General features: G+C 40.7%; 1 protein-coding gene across 3 annotated transcripts in view; it reads left to right on the top strand.

Moving 5' to 3' along the window:
* Nucleotides 1-26696, top strand: part of ARMH3 (armadillo like helical domain containing 3) — a 122769-nt gene that overhangs the window by 15749 nt on the left and 80324 nt on the right. For all 3 annotated transcript variants that reach the window (XM_059476934.1, XM_059476931.1, XM_059476932.1), the window contains exons 10-20: nucleotides 902-945; nucleotides 2484-2544; nucleotides 3495-3541; nucleotides 4207-4282; nucleotides 6892-6985; nucleotides 11783-11884; nucleotides 16312-16370; nucleotides 17681-17746; nucleotides 18831-18900; nucleotides 20368-20428; nucleotides 23000-23088. In XM_059476934.1, coding sequence (XP_059332917.1) covers nucleotides 902-945; nucleotides 2484-2544; nucleotides 3495-3541; nucleotides 4207-4282; nucleotides 6892-6985; nucleotides 11783-11884; nucleotides 16312-16370; nucleotides 17681-17746; nucleotides 18831-18900; nucleotides 20368-20428; nucleotides 23000-23088 — 769 coding nt within the window. The remainder of the gene's footprint in view (nucleotides 1-901; nucleotides 946-2483; nucleotides 2545-3494; nucleotides 3542-4206; nucleotides 4283-6891; nucleotides 6986-11782; nucleotides 11885-16311; nucleotides 16371-17680; nucleotides 17747-18830; nucleotides 18901-20367; nucleotides 20429-22999; nucleotides 23089-26696) is intronic.

The raw sequence follows: 26696 nt of genomic DNA, 5'->3' as shown, positions 1-26696 counted from the left end.
ATGGTGTATGGTAAAAATCAGGTCTCAGAACAGTGCTGCTCTAAGGAGCAGCAGTGCAGTGGGTGTTCAGCCCTGTGCTCTTGCAATAGGTTAGGCAGCTCATGATTTGGACAGTTTGATCACCAGTTACATGGTGATTAAAAAACAGATAGCAAGGAACATGCTAAAGTTGATCTATTATGCATTCATGAGCTATCTGTGCACTGTTTGCTGTCATGTGCCAAAGAGGCACAGGATGATTTATGCCAAAGGGAATCTCATTTCTGGTGCTGTGTCACTTGATTTTATCATTCCACAAGTAATTTCTTGTAAATCAGTGGAAGCTTGTAACTGAGTCAAGAGTCCTGCAGTATATTTTGGGTTGCAGCTATGAGTTTTATATCCAGGCCTGGATTAAAATTGACAGCAGACTGAGTTATGTGAGTTCTGGACTTGGAAGCTGCTCTTTAGGCAGCAGTAGAAAGCAAGCTCCATAAGGGTGAGAACTGTTAGTAGTTCTGTAATAGTGGAGGCTGTTTGCAAGAAGTCCAAGGTTATTCATGTCTATGACTCTTTGTTTTGAATTTTTGGATGTCCTTCCTCTGATACCACTTTCTTTCTAAATTTCTTGATGCTTTACTGAGACTTCTTGAGTGAGAGCTCTGTCTGGAGGTCTAAGAAGAAGAGATGCTTTCTGTATAACTTAGTAATAAGTAAATAACTTTCAATTTGGTTGTCTGGATTTTTGTGTTATAATGTTGTTGTATCATAGCACATCTTAATAGTTCAAACAGCTTCAAGGGAAATTCTGAATAGCATGCTAGGTTATCTTGGGGAGGGCAGCATTGCAATGTATGTTCAGTGTGTGATTTTCTCCCTTGAGATTTTAATGTGTAGTTTTTTTTAAATGCTTTTTTTTCAGGGAATGGGACTTGTAATTGCCCAGGCTTTATCGGAATATAACAGGTAAAACCAAATTGTGTCTTGTTTTTCAATGCATGATAGTTACTGTACATTTTCACAAACTTTATTTTCTTTTTGTCTTAAAGCACTTGTTTATCACCTGACAGCCTTGATGCACCTGGAGAGGCAGGGAATAATCTTATTTTTTGAAGTACTTTGCTTCAGTTGATGCAGTCATTGCAATTCTCAGTGCATCTGTACCAGCTGGGCTGATGTGCTTCAGGAGAGATCTTGCTGTAGGGGAAGATATCCATTGTCTGTTTCTACTGTCATAGGTTTTACCTCTGTATGAATTTTGTGTAAAATCTTAATCACAAGTGAAAAGATAATAATTTGCTGACAGCTTCTCTGATGAAAAATTGATTTAGCCAAAAAACTATCTTTAACAAACAAACAAATGTATCCAGGGCTGTCCACATGCCAGATCAGAGATGATTAGGAGATGTAAACTCTTCCAAATGGTGGAAAGCAGTAATTCCTGCTGAAGAAAAGAGCTAGAAAGTCAGCAGAAAGGGTAGCATATTCTTAGCCTCTACTTCATAAGTAGCAGCATAAAACAAGCTGTTCTAAGAGGAAAGTGCTTTAGAAAAATTTGGAAACTTACAGCAATTTCACCTAGGAAACTCAAGAATTTTTTGTGCAGGAGGATTCTCAAAATATCCAGAAAAATGTTTTAATTCCTTTGAAAGCCTGCTGTGATAGTTATGCAGCTGACTTGCAAAATCAGCAAATCATGTAGATGTATTTAACAGAGTAAATGATTACAGTAAAGCAGAAAAAAACTTCACCCACCCAATTTCCTTCATTCTGACAAAAATTGTCTCAGATCATGGCCTGTTTTGCTTAGTTCATTCCTTCCCCTTTTCCCAGGAATTTAGAGTTGGTTTCTTGGCATGTTACATGTGTGGGATCAGATTCCTGTGTGACAGACAAAATAAATGGCTGTGTGAGCTTTGCTAGTCCCTTTGAGAGCCAGATGAAGCAGTGTAGTGTAAATCTGAGGTATGCAACCTGTTTGTTGACTTCACTTGCTCTAGTTCCAGCCTCTTCTCTTGCTCCAGGAAAATGGGATCAGGACATGAACCATAAAGGTCCATGTGGACCATGCTGGCCATTTCTGTACTCAGTAGAGTGACCAACTCTGATTTTTTCTGTAGTGGATGAAGTGAAACTGTTCTGTGGTTACTGACCCTGTGTGCCCGTGTGGCTTATTACTGTTTGTCCAGTGCAGGACAAAATTTCTGAAGTCACTTGATCCCTTTCTTTCAGAGTTAGCCCAAACTGCTTGTGTTCTCTGTAACAGCACAAGCATTGTTCAAGTTTCACATCTTTCAGCAGCCTCACTTCAACTCTACACAATTTACAAATATTTTAATACACTTTGTCTCTTATTTTGTGAGTTCTTGAAAAAGGCTGTTGAATGTTCAACTTTCCTTCATCCTGTATTCTTGTCCAACAGGACTAATACATAGAGATTTAGGGGGAGTAGCCCTGGTTCCATTTCTAATCCTGAAACTTCATCCTTATTCCTTTTTGTTCAGGCAATACAAAGATAAAGAAGAGGAGCATCAGACTGGTTTCTTCTCAGCCCTAACTAACATGGTAAGCAAGGAAACAATGTTTTTCCATTCTTACAAAGGTGCATTCATGCAAGTTCAGCAGGAGAGTGTTTCTAAAAAGTTTGACTTTGGAATGTGAGTTATGGAGATAGAGATGGATTGAACAAATCAAAACTAAATACAACTGAAGGGGTTGTATTCTGAGGAATGTGTTGTTTGGCTGGGAAAGCTCTTTCGAAGGACTCTCTGATCTCTACTCTTGTGTTGATAGCTGAAATTTATTTTCTTGCATCTTTTTCACTCTAGGTGACTTTATTTTAAAAATCACCTTATTTTAAACTTTTAATCATGTTTTTAACTTCTTAATCCTTTTAAACAGCTATGCATTTTTAAAAACTACTTATTACTCTGGTGATGTGGCCTAAAACATAGTGGCACATAGTCTGGAATGTCACTAGTCTTTGAGGTTCTGTTTCTTTACTGTTTTGTTTTCAAGCATGGATGCACTTTAGCCATGGAGTAGAGCTTGGGTTCTGCAGTGGGCACTGACTGCATTTTTGAAGAGGTACCCTTCAAAAGAGTTGTGAATTTCTTCCTTGTAAAGAGTATCCACTGGTCCTCTTGTTCAGTTTAACTTTGCTTTAGTCAGAGATTTCATAGTACTGTGAGATTTAACTGACAGAAAAATTTCCTGTAGGTGAGGGTAGTTCAGTGTAGACAGCTTTTTGTCAGGAGTGACTTGGGTAAAACTGCATCCACCCTGGGGCAAGCAGGGAGGAAATAATCTCTGTTGTCCACTTAAAAATGGCAAACTAATCCAGGCTGGGATTCAAGATCCAGTCTTATTTTTTTTTGTCCTTTTTGTGATTCGACAGGTGAGGCATTAGTCAGTAACAGTACAGCAAAATAAAATGTATTTTCATCCACGTGTTGTCTGTTGTTGTCTAATAGCTTTCCCAAATTCCTGCTGTGCAATGCTCTCTCTTTCCATAGGTGGGCAGCATGTTCATAGCAGATGCTGATGAGAAGATCTCTGTCCAGTAAGTGCACAGATGTTATTTTATTTACACAGTGGAGTGGTTGCTGCTATCTGTCCTCTCACAGAGCTATTTAATGTCACAAAGCAAACTAGAGGAGCAGGTTCTCCTGTCACTAAAATGGTACCACACCCTGCAAACTGTGGATTTGTCCTTCTGTGAGAAGGGTACAGCAGGAGACATGGCTGAATTGCTTGTAATGAAGTCTATAAAAAAAACTCCATTGGTTTTTATGAGGTATTTGTGACATGTAATAGGTGTCTCAGAGGTGGCACATGAGAAACAAAAGTTTGTGCACTCTGGCCCTCCCCAAAGTTTTCTAAATTAAGGGGGCAAGTGATAAATATGAGGGATTTTAATGTCTTTAGAACCCTATGCTCTTAAAGGAGAGGACTTCAAATGGAAAACACTGAGCAACTAGGGACATCTTCAGTGGGAAGGCAACAAAGATTGTAGTTGTGCTCTAAAAATATCTACTTTTATGGGTTGCTACTACTAGTACTATTATTAGTGCTACTAATAATTGGAAGAACAACTGAACTGTAGAGGCAGAGTTTTCCATAGTTGAAAAAAAAATTCTTGTTTTTTCAGATAGGCCATGCTTCTAAAAAACTTGGCTCCTGGTATTCTGATCACTAACTGTGTCTTTGTCTGCATTCTTCCCACAGAACAAATGAAGCAATCCTTCTGGCCCTCTATGAAGCTGTTCACTTAAACAGGAATTTCATCACAGTTCTGGCACAAGTGAGTTTCAGTGGAATGTTTCCCCATTTCTTTGTAGTGAATGTCTTTGAAATCAGAGAGCCAGAAATGGAATTGGTGAAAAGAGTTTGTTTTGTTTTTTTTTTTTCCCCTTATATACTTGTCATAGGATCAGCATGAAAGAGCAGAAGCAGGCCAGGACCAGGGGAAGAATTTTTATTATATACTTTCTGCCTTGACAGTAAATGAGTAGTGTTTTGAGGTCACAGTTCATGTTGAAATGATTAATTTTTGCCACTAAATGGGAAGGGCTGTATGGACTGCCTTCTGTGCCCTATTGATAGTCCACTTATTGGGAGGAAGGAGTGAGCAAAGCAGTTGCTGTAACTCTCAGAGCATATCACAGTTTTGTTAAGTTAGGGTTGAGAGAAAGAGGCCGATTCAGCTCCCAGATTGGATGGATTGTCCTGTATGTGTGTGCATGGACTGTGTGTTGTTGTCTGTTTGGGTGTTCTTCACTTAGGGACCATCTGACATGTGACAGTTGTTGTTTCAAATACTCTTTTGTGTTCAGACTTCCTTGAAGAGCCCAGCCCCTTTGGCATGGGAACCAGTTGTTGGAGCATAGCATTTGTCCTTGGGCTGTTTATGGTGAAGAAGCAGCCTTCTGAGAGGCTGCTCTGATCACAAGTCTCTGGATGCTTTTCTAACTGTGAGAGGTTGGAGAGGTGGTTGCTGCTGGGAGGCAGATAACGAGCCTGTCTGATGCAGTGATTGTGCTGAAAGGGTAGCCTGATGGACCTTCAGGTTCAGGCTTTTAATTTTAGTTTGTAGGTACTGCTTGTAATATGGGAGAAGAACATCAACAAAGCAGTGAACACCTTTCCCCAGTTTGCTCAGGTCCTCAGAGTGCAGCCATAGATCTCAGGCTCGACACTTGGCATGATAGAGGAGACATCTGGGGACTCCTGACAGTAGTGGTGATGGAAGAGGGCTGATAAGCAGATCTACAGCCTCTGAAGAAAGCTTCTCTTTCATGGGTGGTTAATTTGCTGAAGTTCCTTGCTTGTCTTTTCCCAGGTTATTCATTCCTCCCACTTCTCAGAGATTTCTGCTCTTTCAGTTCTGTGTAATACCAACTCAGGCCTTTCTGTGGGCAAGATACTCCTGAGGGAAGAGAGGCATTTGGCAGGAAAAGAGCAGAGCAGAAAAAGATCATCTACAGATCAGCTCTTAAAAGTAAAAGGATAGACTAGTTACTCTAGTTACTTGTGAAAGAAGTTGAAGCAGCCACTGGTCAGTGGGTTGAATTGGAGAACTGATACTCTTGGGTGGATTGTCTGTAATTCTTCATTTAAGAGAGGGCAAGGTAGGTCATGTCATGTTGAAAAAAAAACTCATAAAAGCTGATGAATGCTCTTTCCTAAGCTGGTGTCCACTGCTTGGGGCTGCACGAATGGCTTCCTGCTGCTGTGTGGCACATGGGAAGAGCAGGCATTCAGTTGTGTGCGTATCTGGAGCGTTGAGAGTGTGCTCACCAGCCGTGGGTGCTTGGGTTTGCTGCTGGGTGGCACTCTTGTCTCTCAACTGCCAGTCATTGTTCTGGAGAAAGAAGGTAGGCCCCTAAAACCTGTCTGAGGAAATCTGGCTGATGTAAGACTTTCAGTGAAAAATTATATTTTAAGTGTAAGTTGGTAGCTGTAGGGATGTAAATTATTTTTGAGTTCTAGTATGTGTGTCTGTGCTTCCCATAAAATATATGCATTTATAGTTGCTCATAAAATGAGATATTCAAAGGCAGTGTGGAGGATATCCACTTGTGAAAAATCCTATGGAACTAACTAACATAAAATCAACAGTTCTGTATCTTCCTTTTATTTTGAAATTGTGATGATATATTAAGGCAGATGATACATTTATGTAAAACTTGCCCTATGAAATGGACACTTTGCTTGGCAGCCAGGCTCAAAAATAGCATGGCAGATTGCCTGCACTCCCACCAGTGTGGATGGGTCCGGAAGCCTGCAAAGAGTGGAGTCAAAGCAGTAATTAGGCAGGCAACTGTTAGCAAAGATGAAATGGGGAGAGGGACTGGCTGATGGAAGCTGAGAGGATCAATAATGATAGTATTATTTATGTTATGCACTGTTTTCCTGCAGGGCTTTACAGTGAGACAGGAAAGTAATAAATTGCTATTATCTTTGAATATGAACAGGTGGAAGGCAGGAGCAAGGAGAATTTGCTCTTAGAAATAGAAGTAAAAGGATCGTGGGGGAAGACTTCAAATGCACATCCTTGGGCTGTTTTAGGGAGAATTAGAAGCTATTAACATTGTACGCTTTTGCAAATCTTCTCCCATTCTACATTAGGGAAGGGGATTTTTTTCTGTCCGCTGGGGAGAGCCTCCACTTTCTGCTGTTCTGTTTTTGATGTATTTTTGTGTTTTGTGGAGTAGAGAAATTGATGTACAGTTTAATTGTTAGACAGCCAAGGTCAGGAACCATGGCCTGGCTCTTTGGAGAAGAGGTTGAAGTTTCTTGAGACTTCTTCAGTCATATTTATTGTGCAAGAGCATGGAACAGTACAAGTAGTGATCTGTGTTTCTAGTGCCTGGGGAAGCCGTTGACCTGTGCATTTGTGTTTTCTCTTAGAGCCATCCTGAAATGGGCCTAATGACATCACCAACGAGCCCAGTTCCAACCACACCTGTCACTCCACTTGGAACCACCCCACCTTCTTCAGATGGTAAAAATGCAATGGTATCCTGAGGAAAAAGAATTTAAAACTATTAAATAACTAGCAAACTATTTTCTGGAGACTGCAGCTAATGAGGTCTGTCTGGAGCAGATGTAACTTGGTGGTCTTTTCCTGGAGTAATATGCCTTGCTAAAAATGAGCAAGATTCTTTGACTCAAATTTATTTTTATTTTGCCTTGTGTATTGCTCAATGCAATTATGCTGATATTCCTTCTGAAAATAGTACTGCCCCAATATTTGCATGAAAGTATACCCAGCCCATTAGTTATTCTGTGTAGGCTTTTACTTATGAATATTTCTAGTGTCAGGTCCTTTGCCTGGGATTATTTCTCATTGGAACAGATTTACAGAGAATTGCTGTGGATTCCTGCTTGTCGTTAATGCACTTGTCCTCAGCTTTGAATTAATTGGGATTTGAATTCAGTCTGGGTGTGGAAGTATTCCTCCCTCTTATTGCCTTTTCTTTGATAGGCTTTGTAAAGAACTGCTTAACCTGAGATCTCTCTTCTAAATGAGATGTTATGTGTCCACATAAATATGCTTTGAAATCATCTAAAATAAACCCCTTTCATTTTAGGGTATGGATAGATATAGCCTAGTTGAAGAGAAGAAATGAAATGGCTGTTTTCATGTACTTTAATGGCATCTGAGCTGAAGAGAGTTTAATGAAGGAACAGAGTCAATTTGAGTAGAGCACAGTTTGGAAATATTTCTGGGGAAAAGCAGCCTGGGTTACTCAGTTATATCAGCTATTCAGGTCATTTGATACCCTAGTTAAGGATGATCCTCCTCATGGATGAATTCTGTCTGGTTGCCATGGATAACAAAAGCTTCAGATAAAGAGTCCCCTATGTCTCTGTGTGCATATAACATAAAATGTGGAGGGATGGGCATTTTGTGGGCTTCTGTTCAAAGTGTTCATTGCAAATGTATCCACCCCCACACCATATTACACAACTGACAGAATTTGTGCTTACCTACATCTACAGCTTGCTTGCACTTTTTTTTCTTTATTTTTTCATTTACCACAAGACAAAACAAAACCTCCATCCTGCTTTCAGCAAGGCAGTGATCTTGAGAAGTTTGAGGCTTCTTGTGGCTTGTATGGTTATTAAATTTAAGAAAAGGATCTGATCTTTATGTGCAGCAATTGCATTGGGAAAGTTGCTTTATTTTTATCTGCTGTCGCCTTGTTGATCCCTACAATGTGGGTTTTTTTTTTGTGTGGCCCTTGGCTTGGTTTAGTTTGGTGGTGCTTGAGTACTGCTGTTTTAAAGAGATGTCAGAATTTTCCTCATTTACTAAGGTCTTGCAACTCAGCTGTAAAATTTGCCTATGGCTGCCAGTTAACAAGAGGCTTTTTGGCTTTGGAATGATAAGATTGCTTTCTCTTTACTGCATGAAAATAATGTGTAGTTGAACTGTTTACAAGTTACATTAACATGTAGAAATCCATCTATCAATTTCAGGTGCTTTTCTTTGTCTGGGATAAAAAAAGGGTTCATATTTTAGTTTGATATTTCTCTGGCTGTTAACCTATAGTGTAAATTAAGACCTTGTAAAGTATCAAAATGTGTGTTAAAAAGGTCTGTATCATGAACCAGGATAAGCAGAGATGTGTTCTTCAGAGTGATTTCTTCCTTTTTTTTTTTTGAGAAATGAGGCTTTTGCTAGAAACTGTTTATCCATAATATGTAAATCAAGTGTGCCTGTCACCATAGTTATCTAAATGTCAGTTTGCTTACTGTTGTTAAATATTCATTCACTACGTTCATTGTAACAGCTCAAGAAGGATCCACTGGGGATATAAATACATTTTTCAGACTTTTCGCTAAATCTTTGAGCTATTCATAATATTGGGAGTGAGAAAGCTTCCAGACTCATTGCACAGACTTTGCCAACAGACATGGCACATTAGTAATGTGTCAGGAACCCCAGGTCTTCAAGACTGAATGGACTAAACTAAACAGTTCATGCCTGGGAATGTGCAACCTTTATAACCTAAAAGCCCCATTATGATTTTTTTATGTGATTCAAACAGTGAAGTTACACTGATCTATTTGGTCTCTTGTTTCCAAGGGCTACAGTTTGGTATTGAAGGTGATTGTGTAATCCTGAGTTCCATGAGAACCTGTGCTGTACTCTGGGCTTCTCACAGTTTAAAGAATCCTGCATTTTACTCTTGGCTTGTCTCCTTCATCCTTCTGTGCCTGCCCTTGCCCCAGTTGAAGCCTTACTTGCCTCATTACAGGGTTATGAGATACAAGCCTTGAGTTCTGAAAGGTGTTTTATATTAAAGCAGACTTTTCTCTGAACCAAAATACAGCTGTATACAGGATGAAATTCGCCTCAGAGCCCCCAACCTAGTCATCCAACAATCAGATTCCTCACTTCTTACAAGGTCCAATCTCATGATAAATACCTTTTTCTTTCCTAAAAGATGAGAAAAGCCTTGAGCACTCCTGAGGATGGGCAGAAAAGAGATGATGTAATACTTAAGATGTGTGTACTGATAGTCTGTAAATCTGTTTCCAGTGCAAAGGGTGTCTTGTCTTAGGCTGCTTTTATAGCATGAGAAGAGAGAGTCTTTGGTCAATCATAATTCAAGCCATCTATGACCTCCTGAATGTGAGAACCTGTGAGTTTCACCCTCTAGGCAGCCAGAACAGTCATGTTATTGTCATGTCAGGACAGTTGCATAGGGCTGGAAAAGATCTCCTTAACTCTTGAGCCCAGTGCCCTGTACTTGCAGGCATATCAGCATACAATCCCTTGAATTTATCAAGCTCTGACTGAATCTGTTCAATTTGTTTCCCAATAATTTCTGTTGGGGGGAGTTTTGGCATCTTGTTCCTTGGTTAGAAATATTCAACTTTGCAACCTGGATTTCTTGTCAATTCCTATCCATTTGTCATGGTGTTAAGCCTCCCCTGAAACAAAGGTTGCTCTTCTTCACGTGTTGGTTTACTCACCTGTGTGTTTTGCTCACAAGAAAGGTAATCTCTTCTTCTGGCCAACATACCAGCCTGTCTTTAAACTTGTTCAGGTTTAAGTTTATCCTCTTTGAACACAGCTTGTGCATAATTATGCACAGTGGTTGAGACAAGGCCTCACCAGAACCTTGTGCAGGGCACTACAATGTTTGTGTCTCTGTTGGAAGTGAATTTCTGGATATATGTTGTAGAACTGCACTCCTCAGCCCTTCATGTTGGTAGCTTGTCACCTTGTGATCTGATCATGGTATTTGGTTTGCAGCTGATGAGCTCTCAGCTTGCCATGGAAATAAATCCCCAAATTCCTGACCCTATGGCTTGCATTGTTTAATTTCATCTTGTGTTTATTATCTGTTCTTGTTTTTATCCCATTCTTTGTGTGCAGTCTGATACTCCTCTGTGTTTACACATCCCAACTTTCTGCCATTAGCAGGTTCATTATCAAGCAATTATATCCAGGTTTGCTTCTTATGTCCAGGTCACACAGAAAAACAAAGAATTATTCTCTAAACTGATGTCTACAGAATTCAAGCAGTAATTTTTTCTCAGACCAGTAATTTCTCCAATTGTATCTTGTTTGCCAGATCTTTGATATGAAATAGAAATGTAATTTAATTTAAATTTCTTTATGGGTTCCCACCTATTTCCTTCACTTTTAATTTTTTTATACAAAGCTGTATTAAGTACTCTACTGAAATGTTCCTAAGCTAGCTCCATCAGCTTGGGGATTTTTTTGTCTGAGCTACTTTATCTTAAATGGCATCAGACTTATCTGGCAGGATCTGCAGGTAAATGCATGATGCATGTTTCCCACTGATCTTTCTCCTCCCTTTCAATATTTCTTGTAAAGCTTTCCAAATGGAAAGGCAGAGAATGGCCCTTTAGGACAGCTCAGGCTCAGTCATCAGTAAAAATGTGGCTCAGTCACATGGTAGAGGCTTGACAGCTCATAAACTCAGTGCTTCAGATGGTGCATGGGGAATGGGGGAATGAGTGGGGAGGCACATTGTGCAATTAGCTGAGGAGATGAAATAGCTTCTTGTAAAGTCTAAGGCTGATGATGTCCACGGTCAGGGTGTCAAAAGTACAGCTGGTGTGCCAGAGAAATGCCAGTGAACTGCTGAGGGTATGGAAGGTACAGTTCTGCTTCCTGCTGGGTTGGGATGTACCTAGCACAAGCTGTGACTGCTTTTACTTCCTGGTTTTTATAGATCTTCTGTTTCTGCCTTCCTTTTCTATCTCTTTGGTACTGTAATAATTGTTACATTATGTCTTGCGTGTTGCTTCTGCAAGAGAAACTTGTTGAGAGGGAAGAATGGAATTGACGCAGATCTTTTGGAACTAGCATATCAAAATTGCTGAAACAGGGAAGGGCCTTTCCTGGGCATGTCTTTTTACAAAATGAGAATTGTGTGACTGTTATCTGTGTTGCTTGTAAGAATTAATTGGATATCAGTGCAAATATCCCAATTTCCCCAGGCTGGGGATGTTGATGAGTGCTACAACCGTGGGCTCATCTCCCTGGAAGGAGGAGCAGGGGCAGGATAGGGAAGGATATCACTTTGCAGGGTACCACAGTCTGTGCTTAGAGCAGGAGAAATGTTCTCTGAGGGAGGGTACCAGTCTTCATAACAAAATCTTTCCTGGGTGGTCATGGAGGAGGAGGAGGAGGTCAGGTGGCCCTGCAGGTAGGCTGAACCTACCCCAGACCTGGGAGTCTGTGTCTTAGTTCTCTGTATAGTTATTTCTTGTTTTTGTATAGGATAAATGTGTCTTATCTGCTTTGTTCCAGTTATAAGCTCTGCAGAGCTGCCTTTGGATGCTGATGTGCAAACGAGCAACCTGCTGATAACCTTCTTGAAGTACAGCTCAATTGTGATGCAGGACACAAAAGGTAAGTGAAGTCTGTGGATGCTGCCAACAGTGCTTCTGAAGTCAGGAGGGCACGAGAACATGCCTAATGACTCCAGAAATAGAAGTGGAGTCTCTTTATAAAAAAATTGACGATTTCACCTTTTGAAAAAAATTAAGTGATTTCTTATTGTTAGATAAGACTTATGAAAGTAGGAGAGATGTCAGGTATGGAAAGAATGTAATAATAAAAGATAATACCTAATAACCAAGCCTGTCTATGTGCCAAAGGTGTGAGTATATCAGATACAACTATCTGTCAGAGAGGGCAAGTCTGACACCAGAGCTGTATTTTTAAGAACACTTAGAAACTGACACAGAGGGCAAAGCTCAGCATTAGAAGGAAATACTTCCTTTGTCCTTTGGTTAAACAAGTAGCTCTGTTATTATAAATAGGGCAGCAGCAACTTAGACTGTGCTGGCAGTAATTTGCTTGAGAAGGTATCTGTGTTGTGCTTTTTGTTTCTCCTGTAGTTCTGTGGGGGTTAATTTCAGCTTGCTGGAGCTGAAGTATTGCTTAATCTCCTGCTCAGGGTACCCAAGGGTGCTGTTTTGCCCAGTGGTTATAAGGGCAGGACCACAGTGTGAACATAACAAGTGATCTTTGCACCGTATTTCAGGCTGTTACTGACTTTTGCTGTTAAGTTAGATATAACAATAGAAATATGAAGATATCTGCAGAGCTATGATACATCAATTACTGAGTTTCATGAATGCATAGCATTGAGTAAGAGAGCAGGCAGTTTCCTTTTATCTACTAGCTTGCAGTGAAGTTGTATTTTGCTGTCTGGCACTTGTTCAGTAAGCAAGCTAGGTGAAGAAAAAGTAATAATTTAAATTAGGATCAAAAGGAACTTCATGCACCCCTATCTGGTTTTGGCTGGGACAGAGTTAATTTTCTTCTTAGTGTCTGGTACAGTGCTGTGGTTTTGGATTCAGGATGAGAATGATATTGATAGCACACTGATATGTTGGCCCTGGCTAAGTAGTACTAACCCTATGTCAAGGACTTTTCAGTGCTCTGTCAGTGGGGAGGTACAAAAAAGCAGGGAGGGAGCAGGGCCAGGGTAGGTGACCTGAACTGGCCAGAGGGATATTCCACACCACAGAAAGTCATGCCCAGTATATAAACTGCAGGAGTTACCCAGAAAGAGATTATTGTTGTTTGGGGATGGGCAATGAGCAATTGTGTAATGAACTGTATTGTGCAGCACTTGTTTCTCTTTGGTTCTGTTACCCTCTCTCACTCTGCTGATGATTATTATGATTATCACGATTATGATGATGAGGTTTCAGTTATTAAATTGTTCTTATCTCAACCCACATGATTTACTTTTTATTTCCAATCCTTCTCCCCACTGTGGGGAGAGGAGAAGCATTGTGAGTGATTGAGCAGCTGCCTGGTACTTAGTTGCTGTCTGGGGTTAAACCATAACTCCTTGGAACCCAGGCAGAATCAGGTTTACCTGTATCTTTTCTCAGAGGTTTTGCTGACAGGTTGGGTGAAGATACTGTGATAATGGAGCACCACTTTCAGCCTATCCATTCCAGTGTTTAACTGTCCTTGCTGTGAGAAAGCCTTGTGTGCTTCCTAAATTCTTTGCTGTGATTTAAATTAATTACTAGTTATCTTCTCCAAGATAGATATGGAGAATGGATTATTTCTTTTTTCTATGTGTCATCCCTTACGTATTTGAAGTCTGCTTTCATGTTTCCTCTTGCTTTTGTCTTTTGAACTAAACCACATCAGTCTTGGCTCAGTCATTTTAATAGATTACACACGTGAGAAGGACTTAGCAGCTCTCTAATTTGCTCATTCTCATTTGCTTTTCTCAGGGTCTGTCTTGCTGATCCAGGACTCTGATGGAAGAATTTTATATTTTTCAATTTAACTTCTGCCCTTATTAGTCACTGTAATATGGAAAGTCTGTACAGGGCCTTGGAAGCTGCTACACAGGATTAGTTTCAGATAGAATAAAATCTGATAGAAGGGATTCCTTACTAAACAAGCCAGTGAGAGATGAGTTTATTGTGTTATGAGACAGGAGTTGATGTTTCCTTCTTTACTTTGGTTCTAGCTTGTATAAGGTCTGAAATTTGTGTAGCTGATAGACCTCCTTCCCACCACAGTAATTCATGGCAGTGAACTCCACTGATTGATCATTTAAAAAGTGTGCCTTCCAAACCAATACTTATTAATTCTAGTGGGTATGTTCCTGTCCTTCTATTTTGATTATAGATACAGCACTGCCTTATTTTTTTTTCTTGTATAAGATCAAGCAAGGAGCAGACTGCCCAGGGAAGTACTCAAGTCACAATCCCTGAAGGTATTTAAAAGACATGTAGATGTGGCAGTTAGGGACGTGGTTTACTGGGAGATTGGCAGTGCTGGATTAAAGATGGGACTCCATGATCTTAAAGATCTGTTCTAACCTAAATGATTCTGTGCTTCTATGTGACACCAGTGTAGCAAGAAGAATGAATAATTCTCATTTGCTCCTTGTGTCTTGAGACAGGTGGGAGCACTTACAGGGGAAACTGGTTTCTTTCACATCCAGGACTAGACAGTTGTTTTGGTCCTATCCCAGAGAGCATAATTTAATAGATTGTGTTTGCTAGAGCCTTCTCTTGTTACCCTCCCTTGTGTCAGTCAGTGGCAGCTGCCTTGGGAGAAACAAAACCTCTGTGTCCTTTTCTCTCATCTGCAAAACAGGTTTTGTGCTGCTATGCCTCCCTGTAGAAAGTGGTTTGCTTTGTTGCTTTAATAAAGGGTTCTGTGAAAGTGTGAACTGTGTGCAAGTAACTGCTTGCATAGCTGCCCCACAGCTCCTGAAAATGGTCTGATGTTCACAATACACTGACAGAGGGCAGAGTCCATGGTGTGGAACAGGAGCCTTTACAGCATCATCCCCAGAGAGAGAAGTGGTAGCAGCACCTACAGAAATATACAGGGAAGCCTTACAATATAAAAATAACAAGACTCCTGTGTATCAGTTTTATTCTAGGTCATTTCTCCTCCTTGCTGAAGTACAAAACTTCACACTTAAACGTTTTAGCTGAGGTAAGGAGATGGGAGAGGCTTTTAACTCTTCCATTCCAAAATTCCTCTTCATCCTACTTAGTGCTGCAAGATGAAATCAGCATGCTTCAGGGCACATCTTGTTAGTAAATATCAGTCCCTGAGCAGCATAGAAAAGAAAACAAAACAGGTGTCAAACTAGACAGAACAGCTAGCTAAGCCCATTCTATCTGTTTTTATAATTACCAGATACACACCAGCTAGCAAAGTGTTTGTCAAAGTCAACTGCAAAGAAGGAATTTGGCTGATGCTGTCTTCTGCTTTATATGAAAGTGTGTTTGACTGTTTCAGATATCCCTCTCCTTTGAGTTTGACTCTAAGGCAGAAGTCTGGGATGGCATGTTTGTACTCCTGTGCTTTAGAGCAGCTTTTGGAAATCTTGGGAATGTACAATGTGAAGCCTTCTCAGAATTTAGTTTTGAGTGTTTTGTTTATGGTTGGTTTATTTTTGTGGGTTTTGGAGGTGTGTGGTCCAAGCACATTATTATTTAGAATGAAGATTTTTAAATGTGCTTGACTGGACAGTACCTTCTACAACATGATCTTCCCTGACCATGCTTTGAGCAAGGATTGAACCAGAAATTTCTTCTATCCTGTGTTACTCCATGACTATATGTATCTTGGGTTTTTTTATATTCAGGGTTAAAGTTGAGAGGGGTTTTAGATAATCCAAATAAAAATTTCATTCTTCTGCCTTAGTCCCTCTGTTTTGCTCCAGCTGTCATTCAAGGCAAAAGCTGTTTGAAGTTGTGAGATGAATAAGAAGTTGTGGAACATGATCAGGGTGAAACTCTTGGCTTAAAATGCTAAGTCTTTGCAGAGTCCCTTCTTTCATGGTTTTGCAAAGAGCAAAGTAGGTCATGCCTTGCAATGTTGGGGTTAAAGCTTGGAACTTAGAGCATAATGTCAGCAGTTGTTTTGCTACACAGTGCTATGCCTCTGTGCAAGCTTTGCTGCTTGTTTCATAACCTACAGCAAAGGTGGTGTTCTGCTTTCCACCTTGTCTAAGAGAGAGAACAGTGTGTCTCTGCTGTGACAGGAGGACAGTATTTAGAATATCTGTGGAAGTAAAACTGAATGTGACAGAATTGTGGACTGTTACAATGCTGTTGGAAGTTCAAATCTGAATCTTTGCTGTTGGTGCTGGCTGGTGACAAGTGGGTGGGATTTAGTGGCCAGGCTGGAGAGTGAGTACTATGAGCTGTTATGGAGGAAGTAGGACTATGAAGAATCTCCAAGCTGGGCTTTTATTTTGCTGCAACAGCTGTCTTGCTCTTCAGCCTTGCTAGTCTTATGTGGCTCATGGAGGATTTGTTTTCTCTCCTTTGCAGATGAGCACCGGCTGCACAGTGGCAAGCTGTGCCTCATCATCCTCACGTGCATAGCAGAGGTAGGTTGCTGCTGTGAAGCTGCTCAGCTGATGGTGTGTTACAGGGCTCTATGCCCCTGCCTCCTGTGGGCAGGAGCTGAGTGGTGAGGTCCTCAGACACTTACTTAATGCAGGACTGTTAAAGTTGACTTGAAACTTGAAAATGGGATTATCTTATTGGAGTTGACCAAATTCTGGGGATGAGTAGAGAAAAGAGTGAACCCAAAGCATTTTCTCTCTTAGCTTTTGAGTGACCCTGTGGTGTGGCTTTTAGATGAGTAATGTGCTAATGGCTTTCAGCTCTGAGCTGTTCATGGTAACCATAGGCTGTGCCATATCCCTTCTGCCAAAGAAGGATACAAGCTGAAAGTAAGTAATGTTTTTTGTAGGTCCCTACAAGCAAGACAAGTAGCAAATGTGGTAGTAGGGTGAGAAAGCAGCATCACAGAGTTCTGTCAGCAGTCCTGGCTGAATGGGGCCCTGTCTTATGGGGACCATGTTCTAATGGCTGACTGATGTCCTGAATGGTGGTTGTGTTTGTGTGGCATTTACATTTTGCTTGCTTGCAAGTAAAGACCTTTCGTCCTTAAAGAATAAAAAGCAGTGAGGTTGATAGCCCTTGTAAGGATTCTGTAATAATGTTTCTTCAGGGTGCAGCCTGAAAACAAATCATCTACATTTAAAATTTTTCCAATTAAATGGTTTTGGCACTTGTTCTTCAGGTGGCTGCATAGATAATGTAAGATAAGAAATTCTGTTCCTGCATAACAAGGGCATTCTTTGGTTCTGATATTAAAGAGAGGGTATATTTATTAGCTATTCTGGCTGTGCATTATCTGGAGAAGTCTCTTTAATTTGGAGGTGGTCTTGCAATGAGATTTGCTTGAGGGATGGACCAGCTCATAAACCTATCTGCTAGTGCTGTAGTAGCTTCTGGAATCAAAATGCCAGAAGAAACCTTTATCCACACAGTCACAGAACTGGTGCTGGAGACCCACCTCTTATATTATATACCTGGAGCACTTGTTAAACTTGTCACACCATGGTGTGTACAGTCCAGAGTTTAAATGAGCAAATGGGGAGAAAGTTAGACTGAACTACTGCTTGTTTTGTTAGCAATTTATTTTTCTAATGTGGAATTGGGATCAGGAGGGGTTTACTTTTGTGTGACTGGAAACATGGGTGGGACAAGAAGAAATGGACAGATAGCTTTATAGCTTGGTGGTTGGTTGTATCTTGGGAGTTTGACACTGAAACACATGTGATTTGAAAGCCAGCTGTAGGGTGTTGGGCTTTTCATATCTCCTCCCTATTTTTGCCCTTTTCAATAGGATCAATATGCTAATGCTTTTCTTCATGATGACAACATGAATTTTCGTGTAAACCTACACAGAATGGTGAGTCTCTTCGTCCAGATTGTTTTCTCTTTAGAATCCAAACACAGAGGATTTGAGTATGTATGAAAAGTATATGTTGAGAATTGTGTCACAGTCATCTAACCTACATTGCTAAGGCATGTGGAAATACTGTCAGAAATGCAGTAGCTGCAGAATGATTTGGAAGTTGCTCTCAGAATGTCTCCATTCTTCAAAGAACAAAGAGCTCTTTGCCCTGTCAGTGAATTCAGAGGCCTGTCTAGCTGGCGAGGAGCTTTGTATTACGAAGTCTCTGAGGAAATCAGTGCTAGAGAGAACGTTCTGCCTTAATCTCCAGCAAGCATTAGCCCTCATGTGATACATAATAGCCAGCTGGAGTTACACTGAGTGCTCTTATTTGGCTTATTCTGGGTGGAGTAATTCACCTTCAGGGAGGAAGGTGTTTTTTCCAGAACTTTTTCCTGTGGTGGAAGTGTCCTTACCTGGCTCATGAAGCTCTGCACTTACAAGTAAGTTGAATAGTTGTCCTAACTTGATCCATTCTGTCTTTGTGGTACTGGCACAAAGTTCCACCTCATCTGACAGTGAAGCAGCAATTGGAAGTCACTCACTGTTCAAGAAAGAAACAAACATTTTAGTTTATGGAGACCATACTGCAAGAATTGCTAGTCATTAGCCCTTAACAACAGATTTGCTATCCAGTTTGCCTTTCTGGTCTGTTTCAATGAATGCCAAAGCCATTGACTACTGTACACACTGTTAAGAATGCCAGTCAGACTTCTGGGTCAGAAAAAAATCAGTATGTTAACCAAGAGGGAGGAATTTCTGTGTGATTTGTTTTTGTATTGGGGTCCCTCTCCTCAGTAGAACAGTTGTCTCCCAGATACACAGCTAGAGAAAGAAATCCCCAGTATCAGCATGCTGGAAAGCAGGCACAATTTTGTTCCAGCCATGGTCTTCAGGATTAGTACGTATAAGATGGCAGTTGGATATAAAAACAAAAGGAAGCCTGTGCTGATCGTACTATTTGCTTGAAAAATACAGTTATACACAGACTGTCACTTGAGGCTTGTGCTGACTTCTTTTCACCTTGGTGTGTTTGCAGCCGATGAGGCACAGGAAGAAAGCAGCAGACAAGAACCTGCCCTGCCGCCCGCTGGTGTGTGCAGTGCTCGGTGAGTGTTGGCAGAGCTCCTGGGTGCTCGTGGCTCCTGAAGCATCTCTTGTTGGGCAACAGAAATATGAGATTTGAGGATTAAATGGAGCAGTGGATGGACTTAAAAGAAGGACAGTTACATACTAAAGATGTTTTCAGCAATCCATGCCCATCTTTGTACATGGCTACCTTGCAGACAAATCCAAGATTGCAGCTCTGTAGCAATAAATCCTACCATACATTTACAGAAAATTTTACAGACGCTGCTTGGTCCATTTGAGCTGAGTTTTTAGTAAGAGGGAGGGCAGTTGATTAATAAGTTCAGTGTTTAGGTGAGTGTGGTAGCAACGACAAGTACTTTATAGATGATATGGTGATGGCAGACCTATGGTTCACAAAAACATATTTGTGAACGTGTTTGCTGGGCATTGAGCCTTTTCTGAGCCAAAAAACAACAGGAATGTTAGTAGCTAGGATTGGTTTTGCCTGTGGATATGGAGGCGTAGTTGAAAGCTTTTCATGCAGCACATGATTAAGTTGTGACTCCCGTTACTGTGGAGGCCAAAAGCACATGTGAGTTCAGAAATGGATGGAGCCTGCATCCCTGAATGGCTGTTCAGCCTCATGGTACAGAAGCAGTCTTAATCTTCAGCATTTTGAAACATGATTGTTGAAGCCAAGACACAACAGCTGAATGAAGAATCTTTGTAGAGCTCTCAGATCCCACAGACTCCTCACCTGCACTGTTCCTAGTCACTTTTGAGTCACACTGCTGGGCTCTTACTGCCCTAGGAGGTTACAGCTCACAATTGTGGCTTGGTATGAATATTTTGTGCTGAAGTTGGGTTGAACACACCCCCATACATATTCAGTTGTCATTGATTAGCTTCTCTCAATTGTATTTCTATACTCTTTGCCTCTTATATTCATACTGGAGGCCCTTAAATGTTAGACACATTCTACTTTTTTCTTTTTTCCCTGAATTAGTCTTAAGCACAAGCTTAGCCTGTGTTGAGGTCAAACTAGCTTTACTTGCTTCAGAATTTATTTTAGGAAAAATAGGTGTTATTTACAATGTCTCTTTAAGTAGCATCTAGGTTGTGCATTGTTTCTGAATAAATTTCTAAAATGTGCTTCTTAATGGAATTTTCCATTAGTGACAGGGCTTGAAATATGAGAGCAATTCTAAACATCAGAAGTCATGGTGTAGTCTTTATTTGACTAATAGTGGGGGAAACCATATGGGGAAGCAGTGCCTCAAAGCAAATTACAGTATGTACCCTTAGTTTCCAGTAGGTTCTTTTCTAGTTCTAGCAAATGTCTACTGTTCTTTAGAACAAACAAACAAAAAAGTGAAATCCCTTTCATCTAAGAAGGACTATTGTCTGGTAGAGATAGGTAGGTGGGGCAGTTTGACCTCCTTGTAGTCTACTAAAAGCTAGCAGTAGCCAGCTCAATACTTACTTTATAATTTTTTTTCTGTCAGATTTGATGGTGGAATTCATTGTAACACACATGATGAAAGAATTTCCTATGGATCTCTATGTGTAAGTGTCTGTGGGGTAACTCACCATGATTTCATTTGAAGTTTGAATTTAGGTAAAATCCTGCCCATAGAGCAATCTTCTGGCTGAAATAACACTTTGTGGCTGGTGGGGAGTGGGATGGCTTTTCATGAACTCTTCTAGTAACTTTTTCTACTTCAAAAATCCTCTGTGTGCCAGAAAATTGAAAGCAATTCAATTTCAGACTGTTTCCCTAATCTACTTGATCTAACACAAAGAGCTTTTCAGTCTAAAAGAAGTTTCGTAACACGGAGTCATTGCAGCAATCCCCACTTCCCAGAAGATGAATCTTGGTCTAGAAACAGAAAAGACAGTTTTGAAAAAGCAAGGATGACTGGCACGAGGCCTGGAAGGCAGTGTGGAGAGGGAGGGAGGGAGGTTTAAGGCTGAGATGGCCTGCTAGGCAGCAAGGGTAAAACTCAGCAATGGATAATAGGAGACCAGAGGACAGAGCTGCTCCTGAGCACTCCCTGTGTCCCACAGGGGCCTCTCCAATGCTTTCTACTGCTTTAGCCTGGAGGGCAGAAGTAGGATTTAGACAGTTTGTTGGCTTTGCTCTGACTGTTTGTACAGTGCTGAATTTCCCCAAGATGTGAACTATATTCTGGAGCAAAGATAAAGACAGGATGTTTTCCCTTAAGGTAACTTTTCAGCATATTCTGGTTTTGCCCAAATAACCTTGCAATTACAGTGCCTTTTCAAGGGTTTTGCAGTTCAACTGAGTTTGTGAGAATTTCTTTTTTTTATGACAATTGCAGAACTAATTATAGATGGATGTAATCCTCTGAAGTTTCATAAGAAAGGTGTGAAATGCTTGGACTCAAAAGTAGCATCACATCTAGAAATCCCATAACATTAGAAATAATGAACAGTAGCAACCATCAGTGGACATTTGTATCCATTTGTTTTGGCATGTTTGTGCAGTCCTTTCACTCTGCTCCTGTCTGAAACCATCCCATAGTAGACACAGTTATTGCAGACAAAGCAGGTCTGTTCTGAATGCACAAGTAGTGTCATACTTCTCTGCAGTGCATTTAAGAGGTGACGATATGAAGCTGCACAAGGCTGGGCATATTAATACTTAAAAGAGAAATCCAGGTTCCTTAGACTAAGAGTACTTTTTGTCCATTATTTGTATTATGAATCCTCAGCACGAAACTTTTAAAAACCAGAGACACCCCACCAGGACAGATAACTTCATAACTTGACTTACAGCCAAGCAGATACAGAGGTGAAAAGGTGCTGGGCATTGTCCAGTACCAGTTACATCAGAAACAGGAGATTTCTCCCATAGGGGTTGCTGTTCCTGATCTGAAGACAGCTGTCTATCCTAGCTGGTTTGCTTTCTTTTCTTGGTTGAATTAATGAGATTCCAATTTGAAATGCAGCATGTCATGCTCAGTGATTATAAATAGTTTTACCTTTATTCAAAGTTAATTTCAGTTCTTGCCTTATTGTATTTTTGGGATTATCTATGGGTCTGAAAAGAATGATGCATACCTTCTGCATCATATTTTTTTACTACAACCTTGTTTTAAAGCCTTGTCTTGAACTTTTCACCTCATTTTGAATAAATTCCATGCAAATTTTTAGAATTTAATTTCTCCATGTTTATCTGATGTGCAGTGTCTTTCATCAGTGTCTTTTCAGGAAGATGTGGGTTTTAATGAGATAATGTGTTTTTGAGAAATAGGGATTTGGGGGGAAAGAGATGTTTCTGTTTTGTAGTCTTCCTTCTATTTTTTCTCTATGTCAATAGCTAAAAATAGCTTGGCCTGACCAATTCAAATATGTATATATTTTTGTCTTGTCCATAATGATAGTGTTGGAGAATTTACTCGCTGTACTGTATTTTTAGTTTGGATGTTATTTGTGAAGAATATTTGTGCACTTAGTAGTCTGTATGAACATTAGATGCTATAGAGACCTACAGGATTTGGAGACTTGACAAGTGCACTTCTTGTATGTGGGGGGATTCCAGAGCTTGCATGTGTGTTGCATGAACATTCCAAAGCTCATACTTAAATTAAGGAGACTGGAAAATTTGATAGAAATATATTTCTTTTATTTTTTAATGTAATTAAACCATACACCTCAGTCAAACTAAAAATTCTGTAGTTTTTCTGACACCCTAATTTCCTTTAGCCTCGTCACTGGGGCCAGAGAAACACAGAAACTTCATTGTGTCCAAATTTTACAGCAGCTTGCAGTATCTCACTGCAAGTTAAGTAACTCATTCTGTAGAGTTTATGAGGCCCCTAGGTTAGGGTAGCAAAAGGTGAAAAGTATTTATTGAACAGCAAACATGCATTTGTGGTTAGTCCTATCCTGTTGAGTGTAAACTGGCATACAGGCCCCTTTTTTCATTTGGTCAGATTCTTTCTTTTGTGAGTGTTGATTCCCCTTAGGAGGCATAAGTCACAGCTCCCATCCTCCTCTGGTAGTCTTTGAATTTGTCTATTGCCCTGCTGCTGATTTCAGTGGTATTTCCAGGCTTGCTGTAGAATTGTGGCGAGATACAATGTCATTAATCCTTTGCCCTCTCTTTTCCAGACGGTGCATTCAGATTGTGCACAAGCTGCTGTGCTACCAGAAGAAATGCAGAGTGAGGCTTCATTACACTTGGAGGGAGCTCTGGTCAGGTACTTGGCCTCTGCAGAGACAGTCAAATGGGAAAAACCCACAGTGATGGTTGTTCTGTGGCCATGACTGCTTGTTCCCTTGCTGCTGGGTTGAAAAACAAGCAGCAGTTCTGTTAAAGCATCTTTATGTTGCTTCTTAGTTGCTGCATGCAAATTGCCTCTTTGGAAAGCCAGTTCATTATCATAATGGTAGCTAATTTACTTCCTTGTCTTCCATGCTCACTACGGTATCCAAATGTCTTTGTTTTTCTGTTCCATTACCTGGGTCTCTCTTTACCTATTGGAGAAAATGGAGTAATGTTTTATGGAGTAGTATTTCTCTCTCAGATATTTGTGAGTAGAAAGGAGGTAGGCTCTTGGGTAAAGGGAGATGGACCTTGCTTTTCCTTTTACTGCAAGAGATGCTCGCGCATAGAATAGTTATGCAGCTCCTAAAGAGAACAGCCTTGAAATGTCAATGTGAGGGAAGAGAGGCTTTTAACTCTGACCTTTGAGTTGATGGTAGATAGTCTGGTTCATGCCACTTGCATTCCAAGATGGATAAATAAGTATTGTGGAGTCTGACATAATCTAGTCGACAGCTTTGTAGGACTCTTATGTGAGGCAGTCATTGTGTGGGAGGTCTGGGGAGGGGAGTAGCAGAATGGATGATGAGACCTAACAGGCATCTTTGGTGGATATGGTTTGTGCTTCAGTTCTTATGTAGCCAGTGAAGTAGCTCAGCCAGGGAAGTACAGTTAATCCCCTTGCTGTTGTGGCTTAAACAAGAGCTTTATGAAAATTCAAGGGAACATGGCCCTAATTGTGTATTCCTGGAGCTGTGCTTGAGACCTAGGATCAGCGACTTGCCTGGTGTAATGCAACTCTCATCAGAAATTTGAGAGGATGGCTTTTGAAAGAGGCAGTGATCAGTGGTTTGTGAGGCTCTTCTCAATTGACACTGACTACTTCCCTTCTGTAGCTTTGCCCAGCTGAGATGTAGGTACTGAGAAATGAACCAACAACCTGAGTAATTTTCAGTTACTGAATTTTCACCTTATGTGACATGTGGCCCATTCAGACTTTCTAAATTATTCCTGCAGAAGGTGAAGTGGGTGCCACTAATTAAGGGATTAGCAGTTCCTTTTCAGTTGTTTTCCTCAGAACAGAGCCCCTAGAGGCATGGCTGTAGTGTAGTGCCAGTTCAGGAGATGAGTGTGTAGAATGTGGATGTCTGTTGTGAATGGAAATTGCATCTGGCAATGTGTGTGATATCTTCTCAGCAGTTACAGTGAACCAGAGCCATTTCCATTTGGCCAGGATGGAATTTTCTGCTTTTCTACATACTGGCAGAGTGGAAGTTTGAAATATAGCACCTTTTGCTTGAAAGTATCGTTCCACAGTTCAGGGAGCACTCGTTGGCATCTTTAAATCCTTAACTTTCCCTATTTTAGGGAAGGAGAAAAAATTAACATACTCACTACACATTGAGATTCAGCATCTTGGGATATTCTTGTTAGCTGTCTCTAATTACCTGGTGTTTATATAGACCTTTGGAAACATAAAGTACCTCAGAAGTATTAAGTACTGCACATGCTTTGAAAGCAAAGCAGTAATCTAAAAACACTTGGAGTGGTCAGGTTTCTGTGAAGGAGCTGAAACATTGACACACCCGATGTAGCTGAAGAGCTCCATGCTTATGATAGATTTTTGTGTATTTTAGGTGATCCTCTTCTGAGAGTAAACTACTGTAGAATGTTTCAAAATTATTATTTTTTTAATAGGATGTTGAGGTGAACAGAGATTCTTCTGTAGCTGCATAAGTGGTTTATACAGGCTGGAAGACCCTGGGTGAAATGGTGCATACACCTGTAAAAGGGCAGGGCTGCTCCAGGTGTGCTTCTAGAATGCTACATAAGTTGCAGAATAAATGCTAATTGCCAGCCCTGTCTTGAGATCTGTTTCATACTTAACTCTGACCCTGTCAAGGGGTCTCTTTGATTACCCAGAATGCCGCTGCCTTTGATGTGAAAGAATGCCTCTTTCTGTGGTCTTGAATCTATGTGACAGACAATTCCAAACCAGAGCACAAGACTTCTGAAATAATTTCTGTCCTTCATATGACCATCAGGCTTTTGTTTTGGATCAAAGAGTTAGTTATCACTGCTGGATGAACAGCCAAAAGGGAGCAGCTATTCACTGTAAGGTCTGAGATACCTGGTTGCCCCATCAGGTGTGCTTCACAGAAGGTCTTCAAGCCCACACTTGTCTTCTGGAATGACAAAGTCTGTGATGACTTTAGCAATGCCCCTGTGGTGTAGTGTGGATAATAGCAGTGGAGGCCCCCCAGCAGAGCTGAGTGGAACAAAGAAGCTGGAGGGAATTTGTGTAAGGAAGTATTGAAAGAAAGGGAGAGAGTTATACCTGGCACATAAAAGGAGGAGAGTTTTTTCAGGCAGAAAATTGAGTGGGAGAAGAAGACAAAGAGAATACTGGGGGCAGGGAGTCGGTATCGGGTGCGGAGGAACTGAGATAAAGGCTGGAGGTGGAAGCAGTAGCAGTGTATGGAGCCTTCTGTTCACTTGCCAAATCTAATGTTAGCTAATCTCTAATTAAGGAAAGCCACTTGGGTGTCATCTGATGGATTGATGCTCTTCCTTTGTGGATGCTTTGTCTTCAGTATGGAAGGCCAGCAGCACTTGGAGGGTTGCTGCATTTAGTGTTTGATTTTAATTTGCAGTGATGGCAGGGAAAAGCAGTGGAGCCAGGTGCTTTGGCATCTCTCAGGACACGTATCATGCTGTTTATGCAGTCTGTAATACTTTATGCTTTTTTGGATATGCCATTGTTTGGCACATTGTTTCCATATGATCTTATTTCTGTTGAACTTTCTTCTGCAACATCTGAGCTTAAAGAAGAACAATATTGTTACAGTGTTTGGATGTGATCCAGCCTGAGCTTCTCTATTAGAATAATTTTTTCACATTAAGGGACCAGAGGAATAGTACTCAAAGCAGTATAAATCTTTGGCTGTGCCCACCAGATGACCAAGAATGTTTAGGTGACAGAGAAAGATGCAGGGATTTGAGAGCTGGAAACAGGATTGACAGAAAGAAAAATCTGTGGGTGGCAAGAGTAGTGTGTAGAAGCTTGTTCTAGCTAAAAGCAGTGTGAAAATAAATATCAGATCACTAGTGGAGCTAAATTCTGGAACATCTTAAAAAGAGGGCTGGATAGTGAGATCTGATTAACCTATGAATGATTGGCAAAGGCAGTTACTAGGTACACCAGACATTCAGATCGAGAAATGTCTCTTGGTCTTGGTTCTTTTTTAGTAGCCCTTTTCAGCAGTCTGTTCATTTCTGTTCCACCACTGATTAGTGTGAAGCTCTTCCCTTTGAGTGCTAAAGCAAATCTTCAGGTTTTTCACCACTGACCACGTACTGTTGCTCGTACTAGCCTGGAAATTTGGCCAAGGTCAGAAGCTCTAAGTGGATATGACTCTGTTGACCTGTTTGCTTGCAGACATTTTGGCCAACTGGAAATCTCCTGGACTGTTATGCCAGGTACCTTATTCTTTTAAAACACTGATTAATTGAATGTCACATGTAAGGTACTTTCTAGAGCCA

Source organism: Ammospiza nelsoni, chromosome 8 (assembly GCF_027579445.1).
Source record: "Ammospiza nelsoni isolate bAmmNel1 chromosome 8, bAmmNel1.pri, whole genome shotgun sequence".
NCBI classification, from domain to species: Eukaryota; Metazoa; Chordata; class Aves; order Passeriformes; family Passerellidae; genus Ammospiza; species Ammospiza nelsoni.
This window is presented reverse-complemented; position numbering and strand designations above follow the sequence as displayed.